Below are 16,995 nucleotides of genomic sequence, written 5' to 3'. Positions count from 1 at the left end.
CCTCTCACTAGACCCTTGGTTTCCTAACATTTCTGGGAGGTTATTGGTGTCCTCCTTTGTGAAGACAGAACCGAAGTATGTGTTTAATTGTTCTGCCTTTTCTTTGTTCCCCATTATAATTTCCCCCATTTCTGACTGTAAGGGACCTACATTTGTCTTCACTAATCTTTTTCTCTCGACATATTTATAGAAGCTTTTACAGTCAGTTTTTATGTTCCCTGCTCTGTTTACTCTCATACTCTATTTTTTCCCTCTTACTCAATCTCTTTGTCCTCCTTTGCTGAATTCTAAACTGATCCCAATCCTCAGGCTTGCCGCTTTTTCTGGCAATTTTATGTGTTTCTCCTCTTTGGACCTAATACTATCCCTAATTTCTTTTGTAAGCCATGGTTGAGCCACTGTTCCTGTTTTATTTTTGCGCCAGACAGGAATGAATAATTGTTGTAATTCCTGCACACGTTCTTTAAATATTAGCCATTGCCTATCCACCGTCATTCCCTTTTAGTAAAGTTCCCCAATCTATCCTAGCCAACTCACACCTCATTACCTTCATAATTTCCTTTATTTAGATTCAGGACCCTAGTTTCGGATTTGACGACTTCACTCTCCATCTTAATGAGGAATTCGATCATGTTATGGTCGCTCTTCCCTAAGGGACCCCGCACAACAAGATTGTTAATTAATCCTTTCTCATTGCACAATACCCAGTCCAGGATCGCCTGTTTTCTAGTTGGTTCCTCAACGTATTGGTCTAGAAATCCATCACGTACACACTCCAAGAATTCCTCCCCCACAGTATTATTGCTAATTTGGTTTGACCAAGCGATATGTAGATTGAAATCACCCTTGATTATAGTTGTACCCTTCTTGCATGCGTCTCTAATTTCCTGTTTAATGCCCTCCCCTACATCTCCACTACTGTTTGGGGGCCTATAGACAACCCCCACCAATGTTTTTCTCCCCCCTGGTGTTTCTTAGCTCCACCAATACAGATTCCACATCGTGATTTTCCGAGCCAATATCCTTCCTCACTATTGTATTGATTTCCTCCTTTACTAACAACGCTATCCTGCCTCCTTTCCCTTTTTGCCTGTCCTTTCTAAATATTGAATACCCCCGGATGTTCAGTTCCCATCCTTGGTCACCCTGCATCATGTCTCTGTAATTGGAACTATATCATAACTGTTAATATCTATCTGCGCTGTTAATTCATAGCCTTCCACTATTGCTTCTTCCCTTTCTGTCTGTTATTTCTATCCTTGTTTCCCCCTCCTCTGTCTCCCTGCTCAGGTTCCCATCCCCCTGCCAGTCTAATTTAAACCTTCCCCAACAGCATTAGCAAACATCCTTGCGAGGACATCGGTCCCGGTCCTGCTCGGGTGTAACCCGTCCCGCTTGTACAGGTCCCACCTTCCCCAGAACCGGTCCCATGTCCCAGGAATCTGAATCCCTCCCTCCTACACCATCCCTGCAGCCACGCATTCATCTGGTCTATTCTCCTGTTCCTATACTCACTAGCACGTGGTACTGGTAGTAATCCTGAGATCACTACCTTTGAGGTCCTGCTTTTTAATTTATCTCCTAACGCCTTAAATTCACCTTGCAGGACCTCATCCCTCTTTTCACTTATGTCGTTGGCACTAACATGGACCACGACTACTGGCTGTTCACCCTCTCCCTCCAGAATGCCCTGCAGCCGCTCCGTGACATCCTTGACCCTAGCACCAGGGAGGCAACATACCATCCTGGAGTCACATTTGCGGCCACAGAAACGCCTATCTGTTCCCCTTACAATTGAATCCCCGATCACTATAGCCCTGCCACTCTTATTCCTCCCCTCCTGTGCAGCAGAGCCACCCGTGGTGCCATGAACTTGTCTCTTGCTGCTTTCCCCTGATAACCCATCTCCCCCAACAGTATCCAAAGCGGTATATATGTTTGAGAGGGAGATGGCCCCAGGGGACTCCTGCTCTACCTGCTTAGTCCTTCTACTCTTTCTGATGGTTACCCATTTCTTTTCTTCCTGCGTAATCTTTATCTGCGGTGTGACCACCTCACTAAATGTGCAATCCACAATAATCTCAGCATCGCGGATGCTCCAGAGTGAATCCACCCGCAGCTCCAGGTCCGAAATACAGTTAGTCAGTAGCTGCAGGTGGACACACTTCCTGTACACGTAGTCGCCAGGGACACCGGTAGTGTCCATGACTTCCCACATAGCGCAGGAGGAGCATATCACAGGTGTGAGCTCTGCTGCCATGACTTGCCTTGGATTAGGCTCGTTAGTTACTCCCTTTAAGGAGTTTAGTCCTTTAAATTACCCTTAATTTAGAGAATGTTAACTACACTAGGGACCTTGATTCACTAAAAAACGCTACTTTATATAAGACCTGCAGACTTTACCTTTCTTTTTACTTTAGAATAGTAGAAATACTCACCTGAACCTACTTACCACTCAGCTGCCTCCCCTGCGTCGCGTCACTTTTTCAACTGGTGACGTCACCTCTGGAACTCCACCGCTGGTTCCAGTTTGGCTCTCCCGCTCTCGGGCCCCCCTCTATCCGCCTCCGATCTCGCTTAGCTATAGTCTCACAGACTAGTCAAGCAGAAGCCTGACATAGCCATATTCACAGAATCATACCTTTAAGCCAAGGTCTCAGACTTCATCACCATCCCTGGGTATGGCCTGACAGACCCACCAGAGGTGGCGGCACAGTGGTATACAGTCAGGAGAGTGTGGCCCTGGGAGTCCTCAACATTGACTGTGGACTCCATGACGTCTCATAACATCGGGTCAAACATGGGCAAGGAAAGCTCCTGCTGATTACCGCCCTCTCTCAGCTGATGAATCAGTACTCCTCCATGTTAAGCACCACTTGGAGGAAGCACTGAGGGTAGCAAGGGCACAGAATGTACTCTGGATAGGGGACTTCAATGTCCATCACCAATGGTAGCACCACAACTGACCGAGCTGGCTGAGTCCTGAAGGACATAGCTGCTAGACTGGGCCTGCGGCAGGTGGCGAGAGAGCCAACATGAGGGAAAAACCTACTTGACTTCATCCTCACTAATCTACCTGTCGCAGATTCATCTGTCCATGACAGTATTAGCAGGAGTTACCATCGCACAATCCTTGTGGAGCCGAAGTCCCGTCTTCAAACTGAGGACACCGTCCAACATGTTGTGTGGCACTACCACCGTGTTAAATGGGATAGATTCAGAACAGATCTAGCAGCTCAAAATTGGGCATCCATGAGGAGCTGTGAGCCATCAGCAGCAGCATAATTGTATTCCACCGCAATCAGTGACCTCATGGCCCGGCATATCCCTCATTCTACCATTACCAACAAGTCAGTGGATCAACCCTGGTTCAATAAGGAGTGTAGAAGAGCATGCCAGGAGCAACACCAGGCATACCTAAAAATGAGGTGCCAACCTGGTGAAGCTACAACACAGGACTACATGCATGCTAAATAGCGGAAGCAGCATGCTATAGACAGAAACTATGCGATCCCATAATCAATGGATCAGATTAAAGCTCTGCAGTCCTGCCACATCCAGTCGTGAATGGTGATGGACAATTAAACAACTAACAGGAGGAGCAGGCTCTGTGAACATCTCCATCCTCAATGATGGCAGAGCCCAGCACGTGAGTGCAGAAGACAAGGCTGCAGCGTTTGCAACCATCTTCAACCAGAAGTGCTGAGTGGATGATCCATCTCGGCCTCCTCCCGAAATCCCCACCATCACAGAAGCCAGTCTTCAGCCAATTCGATTCACTCCACGTGACATAAAGAAATGGCTGAGTGCACTGGATACAGCAAAGGCTATGGGCCCCGACAACATCATGGCTGTAGTGCTGAAGACTTGTGCTGAAGAACTAGCCGCACCCTGGCCAAGCTGTTCCAGTACAGCTACAACACTGGCATCTACCCGACAATGTGGAAAATTGCCCAGGTATGTCCAGTCCACAAAAAGCAGGACAAATCCAATCCGGCCATTTACCGCCCCATCAGTCTACTCTCAATCATCAGCAAAGCGATGGAAGGTGTCATCAATAGTGCTATCAAGCGGTACTTACTCACCAATAACCTGCTCACTGTTGTTCAGTTTGGGTTCCATCAGGACCACTCTGCTCCAGACCTCATTACAGCCTTCGTCCAAATATGGACAGAAGAGCTGAATTCAAGAGGTGAGTTGCGAGTGACTGCCCTTGACATCAAGGCAGCATTTGACTGAGTATGGCATCAAGCAGCCCTAGTAAAATTGAAGTCAATGGGAATCAGGGCGAAAACTCTCCAGTGGCTGGAGTCATACCTAGCACAAAGGAAGATGGCAGTGGTTATTGGAGGCCAATCATCTCAGCCCCAGGACATTGCTGCAGGCAGTGCTCTAGGCCCAACCATCTTCAGCTGCTTCATCAATGACCTTCCCTCCATCATAAGGTCAAAAATGAGGATGTTCGCTGATGATTGCACAGTGTTCAGTTCCATTCGCCGAGTCCCCCACCATCAACATCCTGGGGGTCATCACTGACCAGAAACTTAACTGGACCAGCCACATTAATATTGTGGCTATAAGAGCAGGTCAGAGGCTGGGTATTCTGCAGCGAGTCACTCACTCCTGACTCCCCAAAGCCTTTCCACCATCTACAAGGCATAAATTAGGACTGTGATGGAATACTCTCCACTTGCCTGAATGAGTGCAGCTCCAGCAACAAAAAGAGCTCGACACCATCCAGGACAAAGCAGCCCGTCTGACTGGCACCACATCCACCACCTTAAACATTCACTCCCTTCACCATCAGCACACTGTGGCTGCAGTGTGTACCATCTACAGGATGCACTGCAGCAATTCGGCAAGGCTTCTTCGACAGCACCTCCCAAACCCACGACCTCTACCACCTAGAAGGACAAGGTCAGCAGGCGCATAGGAACACCACCACCTGCACTTTCCCCTCCAAGTCACACACCTTCCCGATTTGGAAATATATCGCCGTTCCTTCATCGTCACTGGGTCAAAATCTTGGAACTCCCTACCTAACAGCACGGTGGGAGTAGCTTCATCATACAGACTGCAGCAGTTCAAGGCAGCGGCTCACCACCACCTTCTCAAAGGCAATTAGGGATGGGCAATAAATGCTGGCCTTGCCAGCGACGCCCACATCCCACGAATTAATAAAAAAACAAAGAAATAGGCTGACTTTAATTATGAGGAAAGATTAGAGAAATTGGGGCACTTTTCATTAGAACAAAGAAGGTTAAGAGAAGATCAGCTAAAGATGTTCAAAATGACAGGGTTTTGATAAGGCGAATTGGGGAAAAAAAGCTATTTCCATTGGTTAGTGCATCAGTAACTGGAGGCAAAAAGGTTAAGAGCACTACCAAAAAAGGAAGGAAACGATTAGGAGATTTTTTTGTACAAAGCATTGCTAGAACATGAAAGAAAACCTTTAATACCTTTTAAAAGGGAAGTGACTAAATAATCGATTTTTAAAAAATACAGGGAAAGTGTAGGTGATTGGAACTAATTGAATAGCTCTTTCAGAGAGCTGGCACAGGCATAATGATGCCGAATTATCTCCTTCTGTACTGTGAAATTCTAAGAAATGAGTTGTGCTGGTGAGGGGACTGCTTCAAAGAGCTGGGGAAGGGGATTCTGGGGTGCCCAAAAATCAGGTTTAAAAAGATCCAAAAATGCTGAAGAAAACATCCAAAAATCAAGAGAAAAAAATGGTGGGCAAATTGGAATGACTTGCACCACAATGCCATCTAGTAGTAGAAAGCCAGCAACTACAATGTGACAAAGAAATAGTATCTCCCGATTAGAAAATTTAAAAAGAGTAACATAGGAAGTAAGCTTAATATGGACAGCAAGGGTCCTAATACACAAGAATTTAAATATATACTTTATACTAAAGATTTAAAGATTATTTGACAGACTTTACAGATGACAATACTTATTCAAATTTTCTGTCTTTTAAATTTGGAAGTGGTACCATAATAACTGCGACCAAGTTTTCAGTCACCACTTAATCTTTACATTTCTGACTCAGAGTCTGTGGGCGCAAAATTGGGCCGTGTAGCATCCGTTGTTTCGGCGCTACATGGCCTCTCCGACATCCAAGATGGCGTCTTGGATGCGCACGCATGTTTCCAGTGTGATGTGCGTCAGACGCCATCTTGGTATAGAAGTTAGCGCAGGTGCAGATAACGAATGCTGGAATAATGTAAAGTAGGGAGAAAATGGCTTCAATCAGTGTGCAATGCTGATTTAATGTGATAGACACCATTTTGGGACTTAATGCTCAACTCAACGCACAGTCTTAACCCCCGACCATCTGAACGTTTTCTTAGAGTACCTGGAGGACCCCCCCCCACCAGCGCTATTTAAAGGGACCATGCAGGATTTACAGGTTAGTTGCTGGATTATTGCTTCTGGCTGCAGAGACATTTGTAACTGTTTTTGGAGGTCTCCTAGACTTCAATACTAGGATGCAGGGACATAGCCTAACACTTAGAGCCAGGACGTGCAGGAGTGAAAGTTAGGAAATGATTCTACACGAAAAGGGTGGGAGACGTTTGGAACGCTCTTCTGCAGATGGCAGTTAATGCTAGCTCACTTGTGAAAGTTAAATCTGAGATTGATAGATTTCTGTGAACCGAGGGTATTAAGGGATATGGGGCTAAGGCGGATATATGGAGTTAGGTCACAGGTCCACCATGATCTCATTGAATGGCAGAACGGGCTCGATGGGCTAAATGCCACTGCCACTTGCTGCCTCTTGATATGCGCCAACTTCTCCTGCAAGAGAGCAGGACGTGTGTCTGGGTGATGTGCCTGTCATGGTTGAATAGCTGCCAGTGTGTGTGGCCTGTGGGTGGCTTGCAACAGTGGTAATGTGTAAGGGTGAGAGGGAGCATCTGATTGGCAGAGTTGAGTACTGATGGAAAGAGTTTGTTGGTATGTGGGGGATGAGGGGTGTAGTGTGTGGCGCAGTTGGTAGGAGATGCCACTTGACAGTTGACCTCACTCACCTCGACCATTCATGTCAAAGCATTGAACTTGTTCCTGCACTGCATCCATGTTCATGATGCTGTGCGCCTGGCATGGACTTTGTCCCCCACTGCCTCCAACTGCCTTTTGAGTATATGTCTGGAGGGCCTCTTACCAACTTCCCCTGTAAATATAGGATGTCCCTCCTTCTGTCCACCTCTTGCACCCAAGGTCTCTAGTGCATCAGCAGAGAACCTTGGTGCATGCACTCTCGCAGTCCTGGTGCCAACTCAGATCGGCAGTTTGGTGAGGTCTGGCATGCAGATTGGAGGATGTGGGATTTAGTAGTGTGCAACCTTTATTCAATATTTTAACATAACTTATCAGTGTGTAAACATAGGGATAGGACCTGCATCTGTGTTTTACATGTGCAATGTCTGATCTCTGTTCAGACTCCGTGCAGACAGTTGACTGTTATTTTCAGCAAATAACAGGTACCAGCTACCTTTAAGAGGTTTCCAGGAAACCTTCTCCCTTTAAAAGAGATTGAGCTCCTCTAGTGGTAGAAAGTGCAAATTGCAATGATTCCACATGCAAGGCCTGGAACGGAAGGCTGATTGCAGGTAAATCCTCGGGTGGGTCGAAACTTGTGTCCTGCCTGCGCAGGGGCCATTGAGCACGGGGTAATAGCGCATCACTCTACCTATGCCCAAAAACGGCCCCTATCGAATTTTTCCCCCTGTTTTCCTTATCCCTATTTGTGAAGCACTTGAGGACATTTTTTATATTAAAAAGGCACTACATAAATGCAAGTTATTGATGTTAAATGGTTTCCTTCTGTTTTTAAAAAAGGAAACTTTATCATCCCATTCCTTCAAATTTTAATATAAAACAACAGCTGTATACAATACATCTCAGCAGCATATATGGGAGAAACACAGATTGTCGATTGCCCACGCCAACAAGAATTATTTAGCTTTCAAAGTCTTAAACTGAGAAAAAAATGCAGCTAGCTTTATACTACAATGGCAACTTTAGTCAGTTCATTTGTTGAAAAAAGGACTTGCTACCAGAGAAATTAAAATACTGTCACTCAGCATCCTTTTCAACAACCTGCAAATACTGAACATTTTTATCATTTCCATCATTTCTAAACCAAATAGAAATGAATTAAATTCTTTTGGCCAATATAGGGGATCATAGAAAAGCATCTTACAAATGGAATTGATCATACCCAGTTCTCTTCATTCCATGAAACTTCATTTTGATGTAAAACCGGTGGTAAGTAATCAACACATACAGTAGAATCTGATAGGAAAGGAAAATTAAAAATTAACAGATAATTAATACAATTCTCTACCCTTTTATTGTGAGTTCTCTCACTTCCATGCAAAATGTCAGTTGGAGGATACAATAGTTGTGAAGATGTGGCAATCTCTGGATTGCCCTTTCAAATTCTTATCAGATTAGGCTTCAATTTATTTACTGAGTGGTGATTCTTTAACTTTTTCAGAATTCATGCAAGTAGCATCACAAATTTAACAACCCTAGCACAGCTAAAAAATGACATGTTTCACATGCAACTTTTTTTTGAAGTAAATGATCAACTGGAGTAACGTGGACTAGCAATTGCACCTTTTTTGAGATAGTAGAAACACACTGGAAAACATTCATACAAGTTTTAATTTCACAGTCACAACTAAAATGGATTTGTTCAAGCAACCATTATAGTAGCCACCAAAATATAAATCTTGTCACAAAAATGTAATTAACTCTGCAATTTAAGTAGGCAAAGGACAATGTAAGTGAACAACAATTGGTGGTCATACAAGTGCAATCTTTAGTGTTTCTGCTGTGTATGATCTTAGACTTATGCTATTGATTTTAAGCTCTTGCGGCTCACAATTGGTTCTGAAAAAGCCCATTTTTTTGCAAGTTAAATAGTTTCACTGTGACCTTATGTCTTATTTAGATGTTTTTTTCCATTCTGAAGTTACTGATCCACACTCTTAACGAGAATTACTCAGTGATGGATCTACTACATGAATCAGCAGAGCTGTTCTCTTCGAAATGGTGACCAAGGTTGGGAACTAAAATATTCCAGGATACTTGACTTTTCGAAAAGACAGACGAAATGGAAAAGGAGATAGGGTAGCCCTGATAATGAAGGATGACATAAAGACAGTAGTGAGAAAGGATCTTGGCTTGGAAGATCAGGAAGTAGAATCAGTATGGGTGGAGATAAGAAATAACAAGGGGCAGCAAACACTGATGGGAGTGGTTAATAGGCCCCCTAACAGTAGTTATACTGTTGGACAGAGTGCTAATCAAGAAATAAGAGGAGCTTGTAACAAAAGTAATGCAATAATTGTGTGGGACTTTAATCTTCGTATAGACTGGTAAAGTCAAATTGGCAAAAGTAGTTTGGAGGGCAAGTCCATGGAATGCAGTTGAGACAGTTTCCTAGAACAATACGTCGTGGAACCAACCAGGGAACAGGCGATTTTAGATCTTGTCTTGTGTAATGCGACAGGGTTAATTAGTAATCTCATGGTAAGGGATCCTCTGGGAAAGAGTGATCATAATATGATAGAATTTCACATTGAGTTCAGGAGTGACGTACTTAAGTCCAAACTAAAGTCTTAAACTGAAACAAAGCCAATTAGATAGGTAGGAGGGGAGAGCTGGCTATGGTTGATTGGGAAGTTAAATTAAAAGATATAACAGTAGATAAGCAATGGCAAACATTTAAAGAAATAATTCATAATTCTCAATGAATATACATGCCCTTGTGTAATAAAAACTCCATGGGAAAAGTGATCCATCCGTGCCTAATTAAAGAAGTTAAGAATAGTATTAGATTAAGAGAGACTTATAATGTTGCCAAGAAGAGTAGTAAGCCTGAAGATTGGGAGCGTTTTTAGAAACTAGCAAAGGGTGACCAAAAAATTGATAGAAGGAGAAAATAGAATATGAGAGTAAACTAGCAAGAAATATAAAAACAGATTGTAAGAGCTTCTACAAGTATGTAAAAAGGAAGAGAGTAGCAAAAGTAAACGTGGGTCCCTTTGAGGCTGAGACAGGAGAAATTATAATGAGGAATAAAGAAATGGCAGAGACGTTAAACAAATATTTTGTATCTGTCTTCACAGTAGAAGACACAATAAACATAACAGAATTAATGGGGAACCAAGGATCTAATGAGAGGGAGGAACTTAAAATAATTAATATTAGTAAAGAAAAAGAACTGGAGAAATTAATTGGACTAAAAGCAGACAAATCTCCTGGATCTGATGGCCTACATCCTAGGGTTCTAAAAGAGACGGCTACAGAGATAGTGGATGCATTGGTTATGATCATCCAAAATTCCCTAGATTCTAGAATGGTCCCAGCGGATTGGAAGGTAGCAAATGTAACATCGCTAGTCAAGAAAGGAGTGACAAAGAAAACAGGGAACTACAGGCCAATTAGCCTGACATCAGTAGTTGGGAAAATGCTGGAATCAATCATTAAGGACGTGGTAACGGGGCACTTAGAAAATCATAAAACCTTGTTGACTCTGTCTGATTGTACTATGAAAGGGAAATTGTGTTTGACAAATCTATTGGAGTTTTTTGAGGATTTAACTAGCAGGGTAGATAAAGAGATGTAGTATATTTGGATTTTCAAAAGGCATTCGATAAGGCGCCACATAAAAGGTTATTACACAAGATAAGGGTGCATGTGGTTGGGGGTAATATATTAGCATGGATAGAGGATTGGTTAACGGACAGAAAACAGAAAGTAGGAATAAACGGGTCATTTTCAGGTTGGCAGGCTGTAACTGGTGCGGTGCCGCAAGGATCAGCGCTTGGGCTTCAGCTATTAACATTCTATATTAATGACTTGGTTGAAGGAACCAAGTATAATGTATCCAAGTTTGCTGACAATACAAAGCTAGATGGGAAATTAAGCTGTGAGGAGGACACAGAGTCTGCAAAGGGATATAGACAGGTTAAATGAATGGGCAAGAAGGTGGCAGATGGGGTATAATGTGGGGGAAATGTGAGGTTATTCACTTTGGTAGGATGAATAGGAAAACAGAATATTTTTTAAATGGTGAGAAACTATTGAATGTTGGTGTTCAGAGGGATTTGCGTGTCCTTGTACACGAAATACAGAAAGTTAACATGCAGGTGCAGCAAGCAATTAGGAAGGCAAATCATAGAAAGGTTACAACATGGAAGGAGGCCATTCAGCCCATTGAGTCCGTGGTGGCTCTGATGCAAGAGTAATCCAGCTAGTCCCCCTACCCTGTAGCCCTGCAATTTATTTCCTTTCAAGTACTTATCCTATACTCTCTGGAGTTTAGAAGAATGAGAGGTGATCTTGTAGAAACATATAAGATTCTGAGAGGGCTTGACAGGGTAGATGCTGAGAGGCTGTTTCCCCAGGCTGTAGAGTCTAGAACGGGGTGGCATAGTCTCAGGATAAGGGGTCAGCCATTTAGGACCGAGATGCAGAGAAATTTCTTCACTCAGAGGGTTGTGAATCTTTGGAATCCTCTACCCCAGAGGGCTGTGGATGCTCTGAGTATATTCAAGACTGAGATCAATAGATTTTTGGACTCCAGGTGAATCAAGGGATATGGGGATCGGGCAGGAAAGTGGAGTTGAGGTCGAAGAACAGCCATGATCTTATTGAATGGTGCAGCAGGCTCGAGGGGCTGTTATGGCCTACTCCTGCTCCTATTTCTTATATTTTTATATTCTTATGAAATGAGACACCAAATATGGTGAGTCTGCAACAGGCTGCCAGCAATTGAAGAAAATCTATGATATCCCCTCAAAGATATGAGAATATAATTATTTCTTTAAAAGGTTGCCTTATCTTGAAAATCCTCCCAAAGGAATGTCTTTAAATATAGTTTCTTCTGACTCCAATATCACATGAAGCAGCAGCCATACCTGGCTCAAAATTAAATCCCATATCCACAGTACTTTAGTTGTCTTGTAGGTGCAGACATTTTTCTTGTGCATGTGGGAAGAGGGGGAAATCATAATTTGCCCCTTTTGCTGAGAGTGGTGCATTAATAGAAAAAACTGGAGAGTTTCTAATGTCCAAAATGTATGTGTAGGAGTTTTCCAATGTCCCTACAATACTTGTTATTTCTAGCAATCTTGATTTAGACAGCTCACTAAAGGCCACACAGCAGAAAATAGGTACTGAAGCAGATTACATTCAAGACCTTGTTATCTGAGAGCCAAAATTCCTGTCTTCTCTAATTTTAGCAAAACTGTAGAACATAAATAACATGTAGTTGAATGTAGGTAGAAATGTTCATAAACTAGTTATCCAAGTTTTGTGATGTTCCCGCCCATTCAAAAATGGATCAAATGAACATAAGCAATAATAAAATAAAGTAATGCTTGACTACAGATGCACGAAACACAGGGTATTAGCAGCATTCCTGAATATAACTAACTGGGCCACTGCACAGTCAATAGCAGAGGGGATCCATTTTTGGTATCACAACTCTAACTCAAGTTATAACATAAGAGGCCTGAACACTTGCAGCTGTTTGTCAGATTAAAATATTATTTTCCAGCTCTTGAGCTTTGAAAGATTGTCCACCCTGAAGTATGATGTATTACACTGTGCAGTTATATTTCTACAACTTACATCACTATTACATATTACACTAGTTTCTGCTATATTACTCGGTTTCTTATTACAGTCCCCATCGCTTATAGAGGGTGAGATAGTGTGAATGCAATTTGCCCACTATACGAGGTGGCTGGTGTAAGCGGGAAATTAACAATCCATTTGCAACTCAGACAACTCGGGGTGGGGGGTGGGGGGGGGAGGGGAGGGGAGGAAAGAACAAAAGGGAAGGTCTGAAGTGACTAAATGACGAAAGGGATGATGGTGCAAGGCAAAGGGGGTGGTAATGAGACAAGTAAAGAAACAAAAGATGGATCTAGAGGAGCTGTAAATGGCAATAACAGAGCCATTACTAGCACCTGTTAGTCCAAAAAAGTTGGACCACTGGTTATGATCTGAAGTTATTGAAATCAGTGTTGAGTCCGGAAGGTTGTAAAGTGCCTAATTGAAAGATGATGTTCTGTTCCTCGAGCTTACGTTGAGTTTCATTGGAATAGTGCAAGAGTCCGAGGACAGAGAGGTCAGAGTGGAAGTGAGACAGAGAATTAAAATGGCAAGCGGCCGGAAGCTCGGGGTGACGTTTGGAGACTGAACAGAGATGTTCAGCAAAGCGATCACCAAAACTGCATTAGCTCTCCCCAATATAGAGGAGACTACATCGTGAGCAGCGAATATGGTATACTAAATTGAAAGAAGTACTCGTAAATCACCGTCTTACCTGGAAGAAGTGTTTGGGGCCCTGGACGGTAGGAAGGGAGGAGGTGAAAGGGCAGGTGTTGCATCTCCTGAGCTCACATGGGAAGATGATGTGGGAAGGGGAGTGGGTTTTGGGGGTGATGGAAGAGTGGACCAGGATGTCATGGAGGAAACGATCCCTTCGGAATGCTGAAAGGGGAGGGTAAGATGCTTTTGGTGGTGGCACTGCGCTGGAGGTGGCAGAAATGGCGGCAGATGATCCGTTGAATGTGGAGGTTGGCGGGGTGGAAGGTGAGGACAAGGGGGACCCTATCATGGTTCTGGGAAGGAGGGGAAGGGGTGAGGGCAGAAGTGCAGGAAATGGGCCGGACACCATCAAGGGTCCTGTCAACCACAGTGGAGGGGAATGCTCGGTTGAGGAAAAAGGAGGACATATTGGAAGCCATTTTAATTCTTCGTCCCACTCCGACCTCTCTGTCCTTGGTCTCCTACGCTGTTCCAATGAAGCTCAACGGAAGCCCGAGGAACAGCATCTCATCTTTCGATTAGGCACTTTATAACCTTCTGGACTCAACATTAATTTCAAAAACTTCAGATTATAACCACTGCTCCCATTTTTTCGGACAGCAGTTGCTGTAAATGGCAATGTTGTTGCCATTTACCGCTCCTCTAGACCCATCTTTTGTTTCTTTACTTGTCCCATTACCACCCTCCTTGCCTTGCACCATCATCCCTTTTGTCATTTAATCACTCCTGCCCTCCACCCTGTCGCAGGCCTTCCCTTTTGTTCTTTTCTCCTCTCCCCTCCCCTTCCCCACCCCACCCCCCCCACCTTGCCCAGGCTCCGTACTTGCTTAAAAACTGTTAAATCTTTACTTCTTTCAGTTCTGACAAAAGGTCATCAACCTGAAACATTAAGACTGTTTCTCACTCCACTGATGCTGCCTGACCTGCTGGGTATTGCAGCACTTTTTGTTTTTATTTCAGATTTCCGGCATCCACAGTATTTTGTTTTTGAAAAGACTTAATGACAGTAATCACACTTAAAAAAAAAACGTGCAATCAGCTGCTTAACTGCCCAAAATAGCCAGCGCACTTAATACGGTTTAAGCGGTGCCTTTGTAATTAACACCCATGGTAATGGATAATGGTCATATTTGCCCAATAAGGGCTGTCGTCTGGGATAAACTGGGACTATGGAAGTGATGGGGACTGTATGCGCTATCCCTGCAATTATCCATACTTCACTCATCAATCTCGGGCTCTGGTATATTTATCACAATATGTCTCACTCTGTTATAAGGCATTATTTTATATTATTGACAAACATTTTTATTATTTTACTCACAATGATCACTTCTTCATTGCATTCAGTCTTTGTTACATTGTATTATATATGTAGTCACTCTCATTCTTGTTGTGTTAAATCCAGTTATGGGCCGGGGGGGGGGGGGGGGGGGGGGGGGGAGAAGAAACTGACTTTCAACTTGGTGTTACCTCCATATCTGAGTTCTAAGGCACTGAAAGTTGAGTTTCGATCTCGCACGCCCATTTCACGCACAGAATTTCCCCGTTATCACTTTGAATCAGGACTTTTTTTGGACGTCCAGCATGCCTATTTAAGCATGCCGACTAGGGTCCTGTCCTTTTCAACAGCTCTGAAGTCCTAAGAACATTAGAAATAGGAGCAGGAGTAGGCCATATGGCCCTTTGAGCCTGCTCTGCCATTCAATAAGATCATGGCTGATCTTCTACCTCAACTCCACTTTCCTGCCCTATCCCCGTATCCCTTGATTCCCTTAGTGCTAAATATCTAGCGATCTGTCTTGAATATACTCAACGACTGAGCATCCACAGCCCTCTGGGTAGAGAATTCCATAGATACACAACCCTCAGTGAAGAAATTTTTCCTCATCTTGGTCCTAAATGGCCGTCCCCATATCTTGAGACTATGACCCCAGTTCTAGACCCTCCAGCCAGGAGAAACAGGCTCTTAGCATCTACCTCGTCAAGCCCTCTAAGAATTTTACACGTTTCAATGAGATCACCTCTCAGTCTTCTAAATTCCAGAGAATATAAGCCCATTCTACTCAATCTCATATATACTAAATCTAAAACATGTCACAGAAATCAGAGACATGTACTGCCTGGTGGGCACTATTTCTAATAATATTTAAAGGCTGAGCTGCTGCTCAGATAAATCACTGATTAGCTTATTTGAACTGTTAGTGTGCTGCTTTTGAGCTTTTTGGAAGTTTTGGCTGATGGAACAAACGGTAATCATTCGTGAAAGTAATTTGATGAATCAGCAGAGGGTTTCTGGTAAAATTCTGGCAATGGGTTTGGTGCTTGCACTGTCATTCTGGCTGCAAGAGGAGGAGCAGTCTAGAGTCCAGAGAGTTGCAGCTGCAGAGAGAAGGAACAGAAGGGGGGCTCAACAGGCCTTACCCCAGACAAGAAGCAGGTGGCCAGCAGTTGAAAGTCTCCCCCAATATCTTTCAGAATCTGTCAGTTAAAAACAAGTGCACATGAAAGCATCAAAGATCAATACTGATGTGCTGTCTCCATACTGCGCACTCTGTAATGTGCATTAATCATTCTGAATGAACGTACTAGAAATGGATGCAAGTGCAGCATTTATGTGGAGGATATATCTCTGTTGCAACTGGCACAAATCAAGATATCATTGGGAAAAAAAAATTCACAGCAGACTCAAAATGATAAAAGTATTACATACAATTGGACATTCTAGAAACTAGTGTAGTTACACACAGTGTGTGAACAGCTAACATGATCAAGCCTAACATGATCATCAACAACAGCTAACACAATCATCTACACATGAACTAGGATTGAAAGACTGCAGGAGTAAACAGAACACCGAGGAAATAAATGTGAAATAAATACCTTTTACTTAAACTAGAAAATATTATATATGAGTTAAAAATCCATTTGTAGTGTGTACATATCAAATTATCTTCATTACCACCTCAGGTAGCAATTGTAAAGAATAACTGAAAAAAAATGTTGACCCTGTAACGTCTCTTTTTATTTATGCAACAATGTGTGCCATATTAAATATTAAAAATACATAATTTGCCTTATTAATGTATATATTTTAGTATCCTATATCTACTACAATGTTGTTACTTTGTTCCAATAAAGTACTGGCTTTTGGACTTTGGGAGGGTCCAGGACTCAAGAAATTTCCATTTTTTGTTGTTGTTCACAGCCCACCTCAGCCACAGGAGAATTGAGTTGTGGCCCCAAATCCCCCATAGAAGTGTCTTCAAGTGATTCCAAGTCTAAATGCCATATCCCCAGTGAAAATGAGAAAAGACTGCTGATTTCATACCAGTGAACTGAACAGACTGAAGTCAATTTGCTTCAGCCAACATCAATTTTATATTAATCATAGTGACCATGTCAGCATACATCTAATTCATCATGATCTGATATAACTTTAAAGGATATATTAGTAATCTGACTAATGTTGGTAAATGAAGTAAAACAGGAACCTAAAAATTTACAAATCACCTGTTCAAAAGAGCATATATATTTCTAGTTGTGAAATTTCGCTGTTTCACTACAAGTTTACAAAATACTGTAAAGCATATTTCACCAATTATTTAAACTATTTCCTTTAAAAATCACAAAAAT

General features: G+C 42.9%; 1 protein-coding gene across 1 annotated transcript in view; it reads right to left on the bottom strand.

Annotated features, from left to right (window-relative positions):
* gra (granulito) overlaps positions 1-16,995 on the bottom strand; it is a 113,180-nt gene that overhangs the window by 73,738 nt on the left and 22,447 nt on the right. Inside the window, exon 4 of the mRNA XM_067975294.1 lies at positions 8,231-8,304. Coding sequence (XP_067831395.1) covers positions 8,231-8,304 — 74 coding nt within the window. The remainder of the gene's footprint in view (positions 1-8,230; positions 8,305-16,995) is intronic.

This window comes from Heptranchias perlo, chromosome 3 (genome assembly GCF_035084215.1).
Source record: "Heptranchias perlo isolate sHepPer1 chromosome 3, sHepPer1.hap1, whole genome shotgun sequence".
NCBI lineage: Eukaryota > Metazoa > Chordata > Chondrichthyes > Hexanchiformes > Hexanchidae > Heptranchias > Heptranchias perlo.
This window is presented reverse-complemented; position numbering and strand designations above follow the sequence as displayed.